Here is a 20,551-nt window from a genome sequence, read left to right on the forward strand (position 1 = left end):
GCGTTGTCTCAAAATGCACATGGCAAGATTTTTTTAGAACTCTCTTAATTGAAAGATGGGCAACAGAGGTTAAGTGTATTTATCCTCTCCATTTCATAAAGATATGAAAAATTCATCTGTTACGTTTCAGCTGGAGATCAAATCTCTCCTTTGAGACAGATGTATAACATTACATTTTGTCATAATAGATGAGCATTAGGGAGCAAATAAAGAATATGTTACCACCACAGTATGGTTTAAAGAAATCTTGCTGTGTTGTGAGACCACTTTTTAAACAATGAGAAAATAATTCATTGAATAAATAAGGTTTCTGACCAGCAGTCACCTCTGTACAGTAAATTTGCACATAAGAATTTTGTATGGGATTGAATTAAATAGTATAGGCTACTTTCATCCTAACATTTCTCACCTTGTGAGAGCTTGAATTTTTAACTTGTAATGTCCTCTAATGGAGTTTTGCTCAAATGTTGTTAGGAACCACTTTAGAGTTTTCCTTGTCTGCATGCTGTCTTACAACGACTGCTTGCTTTGACTTTTTTAGTCTTTCTTCAAACTCAGAATCACTGAAGTCAGTGTTATTCTTTCCACTGTTCAGTGGGTCTTACCCGATTCTTTCTCCTTAGTCTTTATTCTTAAAGTGTGTATTGTATGGTACCTAGACATAGGGATTTTTTTTTATTTAATTGGAACTTCTTTTGCAGAGGAACCACAATGCTTTCAAGTATGTACTTTGGATCATATGTTGCCATTAAAGTAACTTGATACTACTTTGATGTAGACCTAAGCAACCCATATTGCACATTCTAAACATAAAACTGATAGAGCCTTTTTGAATATTTTTGTGGAATAAGTCTGCAATCTTACAGGGATACTTACTTAGTTACTCAATTCTTGAGATATTTTCCCACAAAACCTCAAGGTTGCCCTGTGACCTCTCTTACTGTAGTCTTTCACCTGGACAAGAAACCTGAAAGTCATGGTTTGAATACAAACTCTGAATAGCAAAGAAAATTGCTTCAGTAACTCCAGTTTAGGGTTGGACATTCAGATTGCCTTTTGTTTTTTATCTTGAGACAGTGCTTCACTGAATATAATAATAAACTTGTCCCCTGAGGATGTGAACGTCTTGCCAGGAAATTCTCATACCACTGTGGTCTGTGGAAGTCTAAATATTCAAATCATCTGTCTCTGTTAGATTGTAGCAATTAGCATTCCTAAACTTGTTAGGTAAGTGTGTGAACAGTATATAAAAGAGGAATAAAGATGGTTGTTTATAGTATAGAGAGTGGTGGAACAAAACTGTACATTTTAGCATTTTCTTTTTTGTATTAGTCTGTGAACAGGCATAACACCCATCACAGTTTTGTTTTTACCATGCACGTATAACTGCATGCTAGTGCACAAATACATCTGTCTGTTTTGCATAGTTGCACTGATTTTAATTGTGTAAGTAATTGAGGGTAAACTACAGAATAGTGAAGTAGAAAAGAAATCAATTATGTCTTAATTAACTGCATATCCAACTTCTTGTTCTTCTAAGAAGTCCTGATTTTTAAAAATCAAACCTTCTTTCAGGTAAGGCCTCTGTGAACTTCTTTCTTTATAGAAAATAATTTTTTTTCTCTTTGTCTGACACTTTTTAATGCCATCAGAGTCTATTGTGGAGGCAAGTGAGATGTATGGAGCAGAACAGATTAGTGTGATCCCAGAATGTGTTCTTTTGATTAGTAACTTGTTGATGTGCTTTGTTTAAAAATCCATGCCCACCATTATTGCTTTGTGTGAAACCAACACACTTCATAAAAATAAACATCTGATTTATGTGTTCACTTTTGAATAGATTCAGTTACTATATTGCATTGATATTTAAATACTAACAACACATTTATGTCTGTTTAACCTAAAATCTTTACTACATGGATTTCAGCAAGCATTAGTGTGTGATCAAACTCAATCTCATTAAGATTTGGCAGCCCACAAATTTTTGTTGTGCTTTCCTCTGGGTCAGCTGGAAAATGTAAGAATCATGCTGACACTGGAAAACTATCCGGACAGCAGTAACAGATTTTGGAGGATGCTATTCCACTCAGGCTGCATTTCTTTCATCTAATTCTGAAGCTATGCAGGTATTAAAAGTCCATGCAATGAGAGTCACACAGCTCAGCTGTGAAAAGCTGCAACAGGCCCAGCTGCATGAAGCTCTCTGGGTTGCAGATGTACCCACACACTGAAGACTTTCCACACTGGCTCCTTTTTACACTGACTGTATCTCTCAGCCACTTCCTTTCCTTTTGACAGTGATGTTTGCCACTCTTTTCTTTTTTGAGCTGTCTTCACTTCCCCCTGGCAGCAGCAGCACTCAGTTGCTGTGAGGAAAGCAACCTCTTATGCTCTATGAAATTCTGAAAAGAAATGGACTGCTTGTGTTGGCAAGGCAGCAAAGTTCTTGAGGATGGCTTTGACTTGATTGTGGTCTTCATCACTTTTGTCTGTAGTGTATCTGCACGGGATTTTTGTAGTTTTTTCAAAACAAGAAGGACCTCCTACAAAAACAGGCTGAGAGAGTTGAGGTTGTTCAGCCTTCCAGCATTTAAAGGGGGGGAGCCTACAGGAAAGAAGGGGACAGACCTTTTAGTAGGGTCTGTAGCTGCATGATAAGGGGTAATGTTTTTAAACTCAGAGGACAGATACAGACTAAATGTAAGGAAGAAAATCTTTATTGTGAGGGGTTTTGAGACACTGGAACAAGTTACCCGGAGGAGCTGTGGATGCCCCATCTGTGGAGTTGTTCAAGACCAGGTTACATGGGGCTTTGAGCAACCTTGTCTAGTGGTGGGAGGTGTCCCTGCCCATGCAGGGGGGTTGGAATTAGATGATCTTTAAGGTCCCTTTCAACCCAAACCATTCTGTGATCCCGATTCTTTGAAATTAAAGCTGTTGTTGAAGCAACATAGTGGCTGGTCAGAAGACATTCCATTTCTGTCACTATTTTTTCACTTGTCTGTGAATTCTCTGCTATGCATTTAGCTTATAAATAGAAAGAAGCTTTTGCTCAATAAGGTCTTACTCATTGTTCTTGCAGCAGAAATTTACCAGGTATCAAATTTTTCACTGGGAAATTACCTAGATTTCTACCACTGGTTTCTCCAATTTATATCTCAAATCTCTTTGCAAACTTTCTGTGTCTCCTCCTGAATGTTCACCTGTTTTCACATCCAAGGAAATGTTTTCTTCTCCATCAGTTCATTCTCCAGTGTATTCTGAGAATTTCTGCTTGCTGCTTTAAGTACTTCCACAGTTGCTTTCTCTGGATAAAAAGTGCATCATTTAAAAAGGAATAACTTCTGAAGCTAATAGTAGCCCATGGAAGACAATTAAATAGAATCCAATTGCAGTGGGATGGCTGGATGTTGTCATTGTTTGTACCTGGGATCCTTCTAACGTCTGCAAAGATAATTCCTCAAATTATTTTTTATATACTAGTTATTAGGATAAATTTTGGCTTTTTAAAATGGAATCCAAAGATCTTATTTATATCTTTTTAAGTAAACATTTCAGAGCTTCAAATACCGAACATCAGTTGTTTCTGTTCAATGTGTCAGTGAAAACACTTTTACTTTATTTGCTTATAGTGTAATGTTCAGTCAGTAGCACATCTTGTTCAGTAACAAAGGAAAATGCCATCCTTGACAGTCTAAAAATACAGACTATAAACAGAACAGTGGAAGGCTACTCAGGGCTTAAGTTAGAACTGGGAGTGAAGATGAAAATGTCTTGTTAGTTCTGCTACAATTCTTTTCTGAGTATTTTTCCAGCCAGTGATGCATAGTTAGTGTAGCCACTGCATTCATTAGTTTTCTGAGGACACAGAAAAGGATTCTGATGCAGAGTAGCTTGAGAATAGTGCCCTGGCAAAGTTCTTAGAGAAGGAGCACAGAAGTGATGTGCTGAGGTGTGGCTGTATGTAGTCATATGGCATTTTATGGATGAGAGAGGAGCTGTGTGGCTGCTTCTTGCAGCATTTCCTACCCAGTCATTCATTGCCTCTCTCTACAAGAGCTGGGTGTGTGCTAGCTAGCTCATGTTCAAACATAAGGACACTGACACCACTGAAGCAGCAATTGGATTGCAGAAATATACATCTAGGTTTTGTTAGCTGGCAGCACATTGAAATGTGCAATTGCCAGATACAGACTGATATAATTAAAGCTTCCAGAATCATTCTGTAAATCTGTGCATGTTTTGAGCTGGGAACCATGTCTCACGAAACATAAATTTTCTAAAACTATGTATGAAGGATTTTCTTCAGTAGCTTCTGTATTAGATTTAATAAATTAAATATATCTTTCTAATTGTCAGTTGCATATGAATGCAACTGTAGGAAATGACATGTGAGTCTCGAGGAGGAGGGAAGAAAAATTTGTAACACTTCTCTCTCTCTCTTCCTGCCCCTATTTGCAGAGCAAAAATCCTGTTTTCTTTATTTGCTTGAGGGGTGTAAACTTATTAGGTTCTACTAGCCAAGTTGGTGATGAAAAGGAAGATCCTGTTTAATATTTCAGTTTGCTGCACCAACACAGAAGAAGTAGTTGGTTTATTTGCAGGGTGCATTTTTTAAGGCGTATCATTTACGTAACCGGTTCTAAAGTTCAGGGAAAGATGATGGGTATTTCTGTGTAGTACTGCATATGATATGTCTGGCAAACCCCCAGATCCTTTTTCTGATATTAACTCTATGATATTAACAGAATTGGAAAATAAGAAATTTTACATTAAGCAAAGGAAATATTTGAGCAGTTTTAATAAACTTGTTACGACAAAGCCTCTGAAGTCTGGGAAGGTCCAGTATGGCTGAGGTGGGTTTTGATTTGTTTTATTTTTATAAATGGGGGATTTAGGTGCACTGCACTATGTTTTGAAATAGCAGACTGCTGCATAACTGGCATTTGGAGGCGTTTGAAATATGAGAAATGCCCTGGTTAACATGTCAGCAGGTTGAGCTTCACGGAGATAATATTGCATCAGCAGTCTTGTACAGTGTGCATGCAGACATGTGTTCAAACTGCCTTTAAGCAAACTGTGAAGCAAAACATCTTAAAGCAAAAGTTACTCACTAAAAGTGTTGTACATTTTCTGACATTTGTTTGCAGTGATCTGGAATAGATCTTTACCCCAGAGGATGAAGGCTGGAAACTTCCTCACTGTGGGAGTATGATAGATTTGAGGGAGTTTTGTGTTTCATGAAGAGCATGTAGAGGGGCAGGGAGGAACAGTAACATTTTCCCCAAATCGTGTGCTAGGGAGTAAAGAACAGCCTAGAGGAGGATTGTGTCATGAGGTGCAAGGCTATTTGGAGAAGCTGTTCTATGAAATTTAAGTCATTCTTGGCAGCATGTCTTCTTGGAGAAATTAAAAGGGGAAGGCTGTTAATTTAAAATATTGTTTTGGTTAATGTATCTAGAGCTAAAGAGCTCACAATTCCCACATTAGTAGCACATACAGATTTTCTGGTAGTATGTTTATTCTGGTTATTTCTTTAGAACTTTGTCTTTCAGTCTACAATTTTGAAACTCCTTTAAGACTTGGGGGGGGGGGGAAGCAGACTTGGAGCTTCATTAAGTTCATCAGAGATGTAGATCTTTTATCAAAAGTCAATTTTTTTTTCCTTTGTCATAGTCTAGGAATTTTTCGTGCATTTGAAACTTTAACTTATTCTAGTGTTTACACATTACATATATACACATATTATACAAATTTAACTATGGGATATCCTAGACCAAGGTTTTCTTGCTTTTTTGGCTTGAACATAACCTGGAGGGGAGGGGACAGATACTGTCGTGTTGGTTTTGTTCTTTTGAGAGGATGATGTTAGTTATAGGTATTGCTTCAAATTTCCTTAGGCATTTCTTTGGCCAGTGCTGGTTTTCTTTCTTACTTGAAACAACAAACACTTTCAGATATTATTTGCCTTTAGTCCTAGCAGATTTGATTAACTTGCCACTGGAAAAACCTTCTGTACATTTTTTTTTATTCCAGTTCTCTTTTGATGCAGTCTTTAGGCTGTGTGTTTAAGTACTAGAAATGTCAGTGAATGACTTAGCTGAACCCATGGACAGAGCTGGGACTCTGCCTACATTCTTCCTAGAGCCTGGGTAGCTGCTGCTTCCTTGCAGTGGAAATGTGAATTACTCCCTGTCTGCTGGGCATGAGGCTTCTGTCTCAGGCTTCATCACTTGGGTGGATCTGACCTGACCTCAGACCTTGCAGATGTGTTTTCCTGAGGAGAATCAGGGTGGTCATTAGTCACCTTAGAATTCCCTTAATTCCTTTAAAACACTTCAAAGACATTTGTAGCCTAAAATTAGAAACAGAAATCAGTTAGGCTTTGAAGGTCTTTATTACTTGGTTGATGGCTGTAGATGTGAAGTCAGGTGGAGCTTGAAGTACCGTTTTAGCTCTTATTTTTGTCTCGTCTGCTAAAAACAAGGTGTGGCTAATAACCTGGAAGGCAAGAATTCCAGTTTCATTTAAAATACATTGATTACATTCTCACTTCCTGATCATTCAGGTTGATGTCTTTTGGGAAGGCTTATGGAAAATTTTATGATGTTGTTGGTGACTTGTAGAATCTTCACGTTCTTTTTTTTTTTTTTTTCTTGAATTCTGTGGAGAATTTCATACAACACATCCTCATATTGTACATAATACAGTGCAGTACACTAGGTCTTTATGATAGTTGACAAAACAGATGTTTATGATACAATTAAATCACTTAGATTTTTGCTAGATAGTAAGGGGTTTCTTCAAATGCATTTGGACTTTCTTCCCATTCCTTCAAACTTTTTAACTTTGTAAGTAGGATGACACTCAAAGCTCTGGAACTGAGTAAGGAATGAGGGAAATGCCTGGAATTATAGCCAGCTATTAGACCTCAGGCTCTGTCTTGCACTTTGGAAACCTAGGGTCAAAATGGGAGTTTGGATCCAAAGTTGCCTTCCATGTAATATTCTGAAGCCTGAAATGGATGGACTGACTAGAAACTGATAACTTGGACAACTGAGTTCAAATCTTTAATTTCCTTAATATATACAACAAGGATTTTATACAGACTGTTAAGTTTCTTGGTCAGGTTTATGAGCTGGACTTGAGAATTTTTTGCTGGTCTGAGAGATTTGGATCAAAATACCCTGTCTCTCAGCTGAGTATCCTGACCAGCAGCCTTCCATCCTTTTCTGAACTTCGAATAGAAAAAATTAAAAGTTGGTTCTGATGTCACAATATTACGTTTACCCTGAGAAAGGTAATAAGGTGTGACCATCTAGCATTAATGATAACATGCGATATCATATATGGCTCTATGAGCTCTTTCTAGCAGTATTTTCAAAATATTTTTTTCAAAACCAAAACATTTTGTCTGAGCCATCACAGATCTCTCAAATCTCAGCAGTTTTGAGAGCTGAGAGCATCATATAAAGATGGCTCAATTTTCACTCAAGGTGTAAGAACCCTATAATGTTATTTGTGTATATGTATACAAGTGCATATACATATATATGTATATGTGTATTTATATATAAGAAATAAAATCATTAAGCTTAATTATTAAGTTTTCTTTGTTGAAGTTCACTGGAAGTTAGAATATATTTCAGTTGCTTCCATCAGGAGAAAATTCCTCAGATCCTGCTATCTTTTTGTTATTAAGAAAAAAAATAAAAATTCAAACTTGGGCTTGTGTCCCTTAGAGATCTTGGGGATGTGGACTCTTTCTCAGATACTCTTTTAGAAGCAGAGAGAAGTAGTTGCTACAGTCCTGCTCAAGAAAGGAGATCCAGGAGGGCCTGAAATGGGCTGGGTGACCTGGTTGAGTAGAGAAGATCAATTCCCAAATTGCCAGTAGAAGCAGCAGCAGTGCTCTATGTAACTACGCCTCAGACTCACCAGCCATGAGGAAATGGGGGGAATATAAATATAAATATAAATATAAATATAAATATAAATATAAATGTAGTTTCTTTCTCTATGGTATTGGAGAATTTCAACTATAGCAGGAAAGTATGAGATTTTTGTCGCTGAATGAAGGCAGGGAGTCTGTCTTTCTAACCCAACCATGTTTTACATATCTGTAGAAGGACAAAAGATTATAGAAGATTGCTTACTGTAAAAAAATGACTCCACTGTGATGGAAGATTATTATGAGTGCAGGTTAAAAGAATGTCCTCAAAGGGCGGATTTTAGCCGGAGAAAAAGACTTTTCCATTTTTTCATATCAGGCTGATATTAATGAGGCTATAATAAGTGTCTTCCAGTAGTTTTATCTGTGTAAATATTTAAGTCTTTCTGTAATTATATTATAAATTTTTGTTACTCTTATTTTTTTTACAGGAGCTAGAGTTAATGCCAAAGACAGCAAATGGTTGACTCCTTTACACAGAGCTGTGGCATCTTGTAGTGAGGTATGCTTTACTTTTTTGCTGTTTTTTGTTAAAATAAGACATCTCAAATTGCCTTCTGGTCTTCATTCCATTTCTACAAAGTGTTTGAAATTGCAGAATATTTTTGCAACTGTTTGTTGTATGTATATAAATGTATGTGTGTGTATATATATATATACACATACATACATACATACCCTTCAACAGGTTAAACAAACAGTTGCAAAAAAAAAAAAAAAATATATATATATATATATATATATATATATATATATATATATATATATCACATGTCTCTGTAGGAAGAAATGGGGCAAACTTCCGATTCTCAGCTTTGCTCTCTGCCCTTTCCCTAGCACAGGATTCTGCAGTGTTCTCAAGTCCAATTTACTTGTGTTGATCTAACCAGAATGGTTCAGCATGAGGTGAGAGGGATGAACAAAGATTTAGTACAGCTTTTACAGCAGTGTCTTTGCACTTCTTCATTTTTTTAACTCACTTATCTGTTCAGGCATTGAAGAAATAAATGGTTCTATTATACCTACAAACTTTTTTTTTTTTTTAAAGGCAATTAATGAGTAATGATAGTATTGAAAATAACTAAAAGTTATAAATTAAATATGTAGAAAGCTTTTTGAAGTATACCAGTTACACAGTTGTGAGAATGTAAGGAATGAACTTGTTATTGTTCCTGTGTTGTTGATGTCCTAATAAAAAATTTAAATGCCTGTAGAAGATCAAAACAGAGAAATGCTGAGCTTGTGATGTGAAAGAGCTTATGCAAAGCTATCTCCTTTGAGGTCTTGAAAATTGATGCTCATTTCATTATGTCTTGTTTTTTTTAAGATTCTTTGTCCATTTTTATTTGAGAAGATAGAATTGAATCTTTTGGTTTTGACCAGGATTGAATTTCAAGTATTTGATTCCCAAATTATTTAAAGAAGCCTTGTTTCAGTTTTTGCCTATAATTCCCTGGATAAATTACAATATTTTGTCACTTGCATTAATAGCTAAGTTATGTGGAGACTGTGTTATTCAGAGCAGTGTTTGAAAATGAACGTTCAAGGGCATCTTATTCCCAGATGCTATTTGTTCTTTTAGAGGTATTTTTAGGCTGCTCCTTTGGGAGCTGAGCAAAGCACCAAAAGCTGCAGTCTTCAGAGGTGAGGGACAATAAAAGCTTCTTCTTCCAGTAATGCCCATAGAGAGAAGTGCTGCAGACAAACTGGGCCTAAATGATAACTTTGAGAAGATGCAACCATGGTTATATTTTTTCAGATGTGTAATACTTTAAACTAAATAGCCAAAGGCAAACAACACATGTAAACCCAAAAGGCAAGGGTAGGCACTTCTCAGGATTTTCTGTTTATAAACACAGTAAGTCATAAGAACCACATAGGTGGTTGATACCTGTAGGTACTGTTTTCCAGCTGATAGACAGATACGGGCTTGGGGCATTAGATGAAAAAAAGCTGTAATGAAGAAAGTCTAGATAATTATTTCAGTAAAACATCTGGACTTCCTCTTGAAGCAAGGACAGCTGTTGGACAAAGACATTGAAACATGCAGGATAACTGGAATTATGGCTTTAGCTGTCAACTGTGCAACTTAAAGCAACTTTGGTTTAAGACAGTCGTGCTCCAAGTTTTTATATTTGTGTGCTTGGTGTACTTTCCAACTTTTTACAAGTTCTTGAAATTCATTAAAATGAAAAAAAACACATTATTTTTATACTAGTACTCTGGTACTTCCTTCTACAAAAAGGTAGAAAATTTAGAATTCCCTTTAAAATTCATGATTTTTCTTAATATTTAGTTAAAGAAGAAGTTGAAAATATTTATTAGATTTTCAAAGTACTAAGTCTAAGTTTCTTAGAGAACAGGAGAGCTATTCCAGTTCATAGTAATTTAATCCCAATTAAATTACAAGCCTGTGATGCAGTATTTTCATTTTCACGTTTTTCTATTTTCTTTTTTATTGACAGTAGAAAAAATTTGAACATTTAAAATATAGTTTATTATAATAAATAGAATCAAGTGTTATTTAACATTCTACTTGGAAATGAGAATAATACCTAGCTGTTGTATACCACATTGTAATTCAAAATTTCCAGAAAGTCCTTGTGATAACGTTTTAAGTTCTAAGAGCAAACCATTTCCTTATGTGCTCAGTGGTTTAGTTGCAAGTCACTGGAAGCAATTAGTGAATTGTGGGAAGGTCACAGAGTTTATGTAAAATACAGTATTGATCATCATGTTGATACCACTAACAGATTTGATTTTTTTATGGATTTCAGTTGTGTGCCCATAAATTTTAGACGAGTTTTGTTTATCTTGCTGTAAGAATTACAGTATTATTTGCAAAATTTTCACAGCTTGTACATTTAACAAAAGGAAATTAATAATGTTTTTGTGAGATGAAATTCAGTGCAACTTTTTGAAATGGTTTTCAGAAGTTTTGCAACAGTAGATGTTGAAACTTCTTGTGACCATTCTCTGTTTTGTCTGTAGTTCTCTAAATGTACATTTAATTAGATCATTTTTTCTTTGCCCTTTCTGGACTTTTCCAGTTCAGAAATCTTTGCCTGGCAAATTGATGAAAATACATTATAAAAACTGCACTAATTCTTAACAGTGGAAGAAATCTTATGGAGGTTAATTGAGCTTTGGAAATTAGTTGTGGTGCAAAAATATTTGCCAGCCAGCTTAAGGAATTGCATAAGAAAACTGGAAATGGTTGATTCATATGAGTCCTGTAGGGAGTATATTGCTCATATTCTTGAGTACATCCCCAAATCTGGGTTTATGGTAAAGTACAAATCACAAAGCATAAGGTAATGTTTACAAAAGAACAAATTGCAAATAGTTTTCTTCCATTATACCGTCCTTGGGTGGCATTGCAAATCTTTACTAAGTGGTTTGGGTTTATTTTGTAAATGCTTTCAGGATGCTGTTCAGGTGTTGTTAAAGCATTCAGCAGATGTCAATGCTCGTGATAAAAACTGGCAGACACCCTTACATATAGCAGCTGCAAACAAAGCTGTGAAATGTGCTGAAGCTTTGGTGCCTCTCTTAAGCAATGTCAATGTATCTGACCGAGCAGGCAGAACTGCATTGCATCATGCAGCCTTCAGTGGACACGTTGAGGTAAGAGTTATTTTTCCTGTTTCTCACTTTACTGTTCTGCCCCCTACATTTGTAATACTGAGTTTCCCAGTTTAAAGTCATATTTCTCCCATTCCCTCAAAAAAACCTCAACCCCTGTTTTGTATTTGAGTTTATTTTCTGTACACGGTTTGTGTACCCAATGGTTGTGGAAAATACATCTTACATAATTCAGTTGGAGACCTTCCTTAAAACAGAAGCCAATTTTCCTCACTTAACTGGAGTTAAACTAGTAATAGACTAAAATTTGAAATGTAATTCTCTAGAATGCAAAGGAAATACATGTAATAATCTCTAATTCATCAGTTTTTAGACCCTGAAAAATGACCACTGAGAAATTCCCAGAATTCACAAAAATTTAACTGTGTGTAGTTAGTCTGAGAAGGATTTGCAATAGGCTTACTTTTGGTGATTGCCTTTAGTGAATCCCTTAGTAAGCACCTGAAGATTGCAAAGGTTGCAGAGCTTTGCCAGATTTAGCTTGGAAATACTTGCATTGACATCAAGTTTTGTGTTCCTTACAGCGACTTCATTATTGCTGCCAAGGTGGGCAGACAGTGGGTTGTGGGCTTTTTTCTCTTATGATTTTCTTCGTCTAGCTTTGGAAAAAGTTATACGTTATGAATATAGGATTTTTTTTTCCTGTTTATCTCAGATGGTCAGCTTACTGCTGTCTAGAGGGGCCAATATTAATGCATTTGACAAGAAAGACAGACGAGCTATACATTGGGCAGCATATATGGGTATGTACCAGTTGATCACTTTTGTGGTAGTAAAAAAAAATAAAAATCCCCTTATGTTTAATGGTTTTATGTATTTCCAGGAAAAATACTTTTATGTAAGTATTGAGGTTATCTGTGTGTCTGCCAGAAAGCCATTAATATTATGCTTCAAACTGCCTTGTAAATATGCTTTTAAGAAAATAAATTTGTTGGAAATGGAAAAGTAAGGTAAGTATTTACTGTTATTTTAAAAAAGGAACTCTGTACCTCAATTAGCAGGATTCTAATCACAGCTGAAAACCTTTGCCAACTAGAAAGTAAGCATGGTGCACCTAAAATAGTGGATCCTTACAGCAACCTTGGGGATTGTCTTTTAAAAGATTAATATTTCATCTCTAAACCTCAAAATTCTTGCCTTGCCATTCTTACTCCAGGAGTGGATAATTATTCTTCTCTTGGTATTGATCAATGTACTGGCAGTGCTGTCAGAGTGCATTCATTGCCTTTTATTAGACTTTCATTTTATTAAGTGGTGGGAATTCTTTTCTTCAGCATATCTGTAATAAATAGTGGAGCTTTGTATCACAAGAGTCAGAAACATCATGTAAAATATGAGCAATATAAACCATTCGAAGATAAATCATAGAAGATGCAGATTAAGGGTTTTAGGCTGGCAGTGACCAAGATCAGCTTTGGCTGATCACTGTGTTACTAATTTGTGTGAAATTGCTGATTGTATTTGTCATTGCAAAATACATTGTACCTGTTCAGAAGCCAAAAACCATAATGCCTTTTTCTCACTTCCGGAAAATTACTAATGGGATCTAAAAATCTGAATGTTTTTATTCCAGTTGTAAGAGGAAAATACTACTTGGAATGACTGTCTCAGGAAAACCTATATACATAGGTTTTATAAAGAAACATTTTGTATTTCTAACAAACATTCATATACAAGGAGAGCAATTTATACTTCTCTGAGTAAACTAAACTTTTTTTACTGTATCTGATATCAAAAATGTAATGTATTCATTACATTGGGATCAGTAAGTCTAGGAAAATTCTACCCTGGTGGTCTGATCTTAGGCAAAATGCCCCTCAATGTGCAGTTTGATATTAATGCTCATAATTTTAAATGACAGAATTATTTACAAATAGGCATACTGCTTTGCAGTGTGTGTGTAGAGTGGTTGTGTTTCTTAAAAACAGATTTTAGATTGCTAATGAAACATTTCTCGTCTGTGATTTTGTGTCATTACTTTCTTACATTTGGAGCTGTTACATTTATCCAAGCAATGTTTCCCTTGTGCATGCTGTGTAAGAGCATATGGAAGCAGAAATTCAGAAGTAGAAATAGAATTTTAAGCTTCCATACTGAGCAAAAAAAAAAAAAAGAGCAGTACCATGTGGGACAGCACCTACGTAAATACAGTCATCAAAAACTGCAGGTGCTAACCTAGATAAGAGGAAGGTCTTCACTTTTTCAGATAAGCTGCATATCCTCTAGTTTTAGCCAGAGCTTCTTCATAGGTTGTTAATGGAAGAGTTTGTTAATGAAGAGTGTTTGGGTGGAAAAAACATAATTTATCTCTTGTTGATCAACTTAAATTTCATTGTGGACAATAGTTCTTAAACCAAGGAAAAATAATCTGTGGCACTGTGTCTCACAATTTAGAGCCATTTTGTTCTGCTCCAATTGCTCAGGGGAAAAAAAAAAAGGGGGGGGGGGGGGGGGGAGGAAAAAAAAGTAGTTATGCTTTTCGTCAGTCTACTATAAATAACTTTCTAGGGCTGCATCCATTGTTTTCCTTCCTTCCTGCTTTTCACCCGGCTCCATTGCAGTCCCTAAAATGGATTTTCAGCCCTGCACGTTAGCATTGCCCTCCTTAGTGTGTCGGGATGTCTCCTCAGTGCTTCCCACTGCAAGCTCCTTGTTCTTCTGTTTGAGGCTCTTCCACTGACTGCTGCTTGCGTTTTCAATGCAGGTCAGGGATTTGGGGTTTGTTTTGGGGCTTTTTCCTCCTCTTTAAAGTTTTTCTGCCACTGCGCTGTTCGGTGTCTTTCTTCCTATCACTGCTTTTAATACCTTCTGTACTTCTGTCTCTCAGATGGGGATTGTTTTCATTCTTGTCCCTATTATATTTTGGTCAGAAGATGAGTATCATGTTTACATTTCTGTTCTTGCAGTGCTGAAGTAATTCAGAAGTGAAATATCGTAGCATTTCACATAGCATTTGTAAATTGTGTATGTTTCTGATCAGGATAGCTAGGTGAAGGATCATTCTGTATGCTGGTGGGCATGCAGTGTAAAAGAGGTATGGTGACTGAACATTTCTCTAAACAACTTTCTATGGATTCCATTCAGTAGACACTTCCTATTCAAATTTTGCTAATTCTCTTAGTCATTGAAAAAGCAAAGACCCTCACTTTTTATGAAGCACTTAAACTGATGGCTGGGTTTGATACTTTTTACTTTCATGTCTGACATGTCTGTAAGTTTTCAGTGTGCCCCTCACCACTTCATTAACGTAAGGGTGTCACTTGAAAGGTAAAACAAAGCATCCCCCATCTGTCCCTCTTAAAAAGGTGAAGCATTAAATCTATTGTAGTGTCTTTCAACGAAGTGTGCTCCTCTATTCTGAGGCTTGGTCACTGTTATCTCTGTGTTTTCACTGACTGCCTTGCTTAGCAGTTGAATTAACAGCTGAGCAAGAATGATGGATTTTTTGGTTACTCCATTTCCATAGCTTTTCTCTCAGCAAGCAAGCAGGGGAGCATGAGGGCATAGTGAAAGGGAAAGCTGGGCTGCCCTGGGCAGCAGCAGTGCCATGGTGGGGTCCCCAGCCCAGCCACACAGCTGGGGGGAGAGGAACTGCCCAATACTTCAGGGTGGGCTCCCTTCCCTCCCTTCCCTCCCTTCCCTTCCTTCCCTCCCTTCCCTCCCTTCCCTCCCTTCCCTCCCTTCCCTCCCTTCCCTCTCTTCCCTCCCCAGCCTCTTACCTGGAACTGAGTCAGTTTTGAAAACAGAGCTTTGCTAAAGCATTTTCAGTCAGCATATTGAAGGCTTTGCAAATAAAGGAATTTCAGTTGTGGGAGAAGGGAGTATCTATATTTTAATTTTAAAAAATAATTATTTTTTTTTTTCATTTCTGTGTAATTATTTTCAATGGTTATGTTGAAGGCCTTAAAACCTTAGCGGGCATCTTTGCAGTTGAGGTGAAGGTGGAAGACTGGCAGTCACATTCTGTCTGAAGCTGCTAGCAAAAATTTGCAGTAAATGTTTAATAATTCCAAAGTTATTTCACCTCTCTGGTTTGCAGATCTTCCTTAAAAAGATATATGTAAGCAGAAGACCAGATTATTTTTTTTAATATCCGAGATTGTTTTTCCAATATAAGTACTGTGATTATTGGAGGGAATATGTAGAAATACTCTCTTCTGGTGATGAATATTTTATGTTGCTCTGTAGTTGCTGATAAAATTCTTTTTGTTTTTATTTTTTTGTCTTTATTCTTTTAGGTCATATTGAAGTTGTAAAATTACTTGTGGCCCATGGAGCTGAAGTGACATGCAAAGACAAGAAATCATATACACCCTTACATGCTGCAGCATCTAGTGGGATGATCAGTGTAGTCAAGTACCTTCTAGATCTTGGAGTTGATGTAAGGAAGAGTGAAAAAAAGGGATATGGGTTTTTCTTGTTTTAAATAATCTTTTTAGTATTGTAGCACTCTGTTTAGGGGCTGGTTATGATACAGTGAAAATAGTATTTCCAAAGATCTTCATTCACCTGCTTTTTTGTTGCAAAACCTCATTCTCCTAATTAACTTGAGAGTCCTGCAGATTTTGAACACAGTCATTTGGAAATAAGTTTATATGTAGTAGATTTTTTGTTCATTTGGTATTTCTGATTCTTAGTTCATTGGACTGGAACTCAGGAAATAGGAATTCCGCTCCTAGCTTTGCCACACAGTCCTTTTTGAACTGCAGGAAATTAAACTCTCTTGGTTCAGTTATTTGTAAAATATAGGTGTTACTGACTTTCTTACACTAAGTTTTGGGAAATACTAAAAGTTGTGAGAAACTTCAGTGTTGCAGTACGGAAAGCCATGTTGATATTGAAATGCAAAATAAATTAAAAAGCTGTAAAGTACGTGCACATAGAAAGCGTGGTAACAACAAACTGTGAACCTGTGTAGGAAATCTATGTTGTGCCTCACGTTTTAGTCTTACAAGGCTGGAGAATGCTGTCAAAATTCTGTCTTGAAGTATATCAGAATTCAGTATCATGTTGTGCACAAAACCAACAAATTGTATGTGCCACGCCTCAGGAAAAAAAAAGGTATTTAAGAGTTTTGTTTGGTTTAGAGATCATCTGGCATTTCCTAACTTGGATACCAGCAGCGTGGCGCCTCATTAGCAAACTGTGTGACTGTGTTTTATAAGTACTTCAGAACTAAAATTCATATTATGGTCAGAACCTACAGGTCCTTAAACACACTGAAAAGTCTGCCTCTGTGTATCCGAATGCTGCATCTAGGAGTTCTACATTTAAATGCCTAAAAATTCTTTAGAGGAGACTCTGTCCCTTTGACCTCTGTTTTTAATGGAAGCCCACAAGTGCTGTTGAAAACTGATAGAGGTGTGTGCTGTACAGAGTCTGTGGTGTCTGAGCATATTGCCACTGTTGATATTTTTTCCATGTCAGTTCTGTCAAGTTGCACACTGCATACAGGAAACTGGTGTGGAGACAATGAGAGGAGGTTGGCTCACTTGTAGAGCAGTCATATTCTTCCCCCTTACACACTTCTTGATCCAAGTACTATATTCAGAATTTGCTTATATTTTCTATTTTGAAGAGCACCAAAATGTAATGAACAAGTTGTCTCATGGCATGAGATTTTTCTTTGTCATAATTAAATGCTACAGTAATACAGGCTGTTGCTTACTAACTTACCTTGTTGTGGTTTTTGTTGTTTGTTTCTTTTTTCTCTGATAGATGAATGAACCAAATGCCTATGGAAATACTCCCCTCCATGTAGCTTGCTACAATGGGCAAGATGTTGTAGTGAATGAACTCATAGACTGTGGTGCTAACGTAAATCAAATGAATGAGAAGGGTTTTACACCTTTGCACTTTGCTGCTGCATCGACACACGGAGCATTATGTTTAGAACTTCTGGTCTGTAATGGAGCAGATGTAAATATGAAGGTAGGTAAATCCAAAGCCATCTGTTCACTCTTAAAGATGCTGTGCGTCCCTATCAGAGGTAATTTTTCAAAATCACTGTTTTGATAATGTTTAGAAGTTCTCAATGATTAATGGAGTTCTTCTGTCAAAAGTACTATAGAAAAAATGAGCTACTGTGTTGCTTCAAGGAACTTGATCGGGATCTGAAAATCTCAGTGGGATGTAGTAGGTAGCCTAAAAAGATAAATAATGTCTGGTCGGTCTTGATTGTGTTTAAATTTCCCATTCTACGTAATTTGTCTTCCCTGATCTATCCAAGTAAGAGCAAATAAAATGGAAACGTGCAAAAGAACATGTTTTTTTCATAAATAAGCAGCATTAACAAAAAATCTGATTAGTATGGGTGAGCTGTGAAGGGTGTATTTACAAATAGGCTAGTAAATTAAGGAAGTCTTAAACAGGTAGGGTTTTTTAATTACTCCAGCAAAACTTTGTGAGCAGCATCAGGATATCTTTTATGTCTGTACTTGGTCACATGTCTTCAGCTGCAGAATATTCCTTAGAATCCAGTCAATATAGGCAGAATTTCTTAATCCACACAAGCAGAAAAGCAAACTATTACTTGAAGCTTTTACTGTGTAGAGTAAGGTCTTGAGATGTGAGACACCCTGTTTTGTATTATGTTGATTTTATTAATGAAAACTTAAATGTGTTCAGAAATTTGGTGGCAGAGTGTGATGTCTTTTACAGATTTAATGCAGAGGGGGAGTAGAAAATGACCATGTGGAATAAAATCCAAATATGCCTCTCACAGTTATTATCTGTACTGTTGCCCATGTGCAGTAGGAAAAGAATTATCTATCTTTTTCTCAAAAAAATACATATATTAAAAGGTCTATTTAATAGAGTTATGACTGTATTTCAGCACAATCTGGGTAAGAGGTGAATATTAGAATAGCTAACATTTCTGTTAGAAATGGTTTGTGGCTTGCTTCATGTAAGATGTTCACACTGATTTTCAGCTAACTAATTGTAGAATACAGTTTTAAATCTATTAGTAAAAAATCCATAGGCCAGTGAAAATTTGGGTGTAATTTCAAAATCTGTTGTTCGATGTGAAAAACTTGGATGTGTGTTACTGCTCACTTTTACATCTCTTTAAACATGCAGTTTATTTAATTCGAGTGTGCTTTAAAAAAAAAAATCATCACCAAAGTGCCCTGGAGAATCCAGGAGCCTGTGCTACAGCATTTCTTGCCAACTTGTGCTAAAATACACAGGTCACTGTCCAGAGCTTTCTGGTCTGTGTAATGTCCAGACTGGATTTGACTGAGGGCTTAGCCATACAGGGCTGACTTCTGTCTTGCATTCTTGAAACATCATTTCTCAGTACCATATGTTTTATCATGAAAATAATCCCATGATGTTAAATATACTAATGATTATGTATGCATGTGGTTACTTACACAAATAGTAACAAAGCAGAAACATAAATAGTACCAAGCAGATAATACTGTGGTCCTGTATGTTGGGTTGTACATTTTTCTGATGTGGGAGAAAGAAATGGGGAGAGCTTAATTTCAGAAGGATGTGCAGCAAGTAATAGTGGTTGGGGTTTTTTGGCTATTTCTTTTTAAATGCCACCTTAATTGTAGCTTAGGAATTAAAATTTAAAACTTCCAACATTATAAGATGCTAATTAAATGCAATTAGTTATTACTGTAATCTTCGTTTGAATTTAAAATAAGAATTTTTGTTTTATGTATGGTATGCACTGTAAACACTGCCTTCATTTATTCAGTTACAAAACCAAGTAACTAAAAGTTATATATAGAAGAGCTAATACTTTCAACATGACTTGCAAAATTCCATGTTTCTTTGAAGTTTATGTGAGTTAACTTTTGTTTGGAGGTGACAAAAGCTGGTTTTATATCAGACAGATGCATTGTTGCCTTCCTTCCCATTCAGTTTTAAATTATGGAATCCAAAACATAGATTTGTCAGTTTGTGTAACTTTCAAAAGTTCTTAGATTTAGTATGGGTAAACCACTGTTTTGATTTAAGCTTGCTCTGAGATGACTCAGAGCAAGAATCACTTCTTCTGAATCACTTCTTCTGAAACATGATAGTGATGAGGCTGGGAAATGCAGCCTGAAGAATATCAGAGAGATGAGAATTTCATTTGAAGTCTAAGAACTTGGTAAAGATTTTGCTACTGAAGTTATCCTGCTTCAGAAGAAAATGTCTTCAGTGGAAAGGGTTTGTAGCTTTAGCTACAAGCCTAGTAGCAGAAGGGCTGCTTAATTGCAGAATGGCTGCAATTAAAAGGTGCAGATTTACTGAAGTATTAAAAATGTTGAGTGCAAAATTAAGCAAGTAAGGTTGTGTCAGCATTTTAAACAATTTAAGCTTGAAAAAAAAACCACTTTTCCCTGTTTTGCACCAACATGTGTACCTGTTATGATTCCATTTTTGTGGATTTGTACCAATATGCCTGAATTTAGCCTATGAATTTGCACCTGAAGGTGTGAACAGCTTACTTTTGTATATGAAAGCTTACAACTTGCACTGTTCAAGAAGAAACTGAGGGAATAGAATTTCCAAGTTGACTTCTGCTTCAATTGAAAGGTCTATAAGGATTAATCTTTGATTTTATCAGAACAAACCCCCCAAAAATAGCAAAGGGAAGTTGAATTAGAATACATTGTGTAGCTAAGAATAATTTGTAGATCTAAATTGGGATACTTCAAGAGCATTCTTATTAAGTTTTTATTGAAACCAAGCCTGTTTAGTTTCCAAATAAGTGAGGCTGAACTTCAAAGTAGTTTTTACAATGATGATTTACTTTTCATCATTATTATATTGATTCAGTAATCTGATTCAGTGGCTCCCTCCCACATGTAACTCTTGTCTGTGTTGTTGGAGGTAACAGAAGTGGGCATGCATGGTAATCTAGGTGCAGACTAGACAGTAGTGTTAGAGCACTTTCTGCTGTGCATGCCCTAGTGAGAAGGGTAAAAGGGAAACACTTTATTCTTGAAGGCA

At 36.2% G+C, this 20,551-nt stretch overlaps 1 protein-coding gene across 2 annotated transcripts in view; it reads left to right on the forward strand.

Annotated features, from left to right (window-relative positions):
- Positions 1 to 20,551, forward strand: part of ANKRD28 (ankyrin repeat domain 28) — a 118,740-nt gene that overhangs the window by 65,661 nt on the left and 32,528 nt on the right. For both annotated transcript variants that reach the window (XM_071735563.1, XM_071735562.1), the window contains exons 4-8: positions 8,383 to 8,453; positions 11,378 to 11,578; positions 12,252 to 12,339; positions 15,835 to 15,977; positions 17,315 to 17,527. In XM_071735563.1, the coding sequence (XP_071591664.1) occupies positions 8,383 to 8,453; positions 11,378 to 11,578; positions 12,252 to 12,339; positions 15,835 to 15,977; positions 17,315 to 17,527 (716 nt within the window). The remainder of the gene's footprint in view (positions 1 to 8,382; positions 8,454 to 11,377; positions 11,579 to 12,251; positions 12,340 to 15,834; positions 15,978 to 17,314; positions 17,528 to 20,551) is intronic.

The sequence above is a fragment of the Heliangelus exortis genome, chromosome 2, assembly GCF_036169615.1.
Source record: "Heliangelus exortis chromosome 2, bHelExo1.hap1, whole genome shotgun sequence".
In the NCBI taxonomy this organism is placed as follows: Eukaryota; Metazoa; Chordata; class Aves; order Apodiformes; family Trochilidae; genus Heliangelus; species Heliangelus exortis.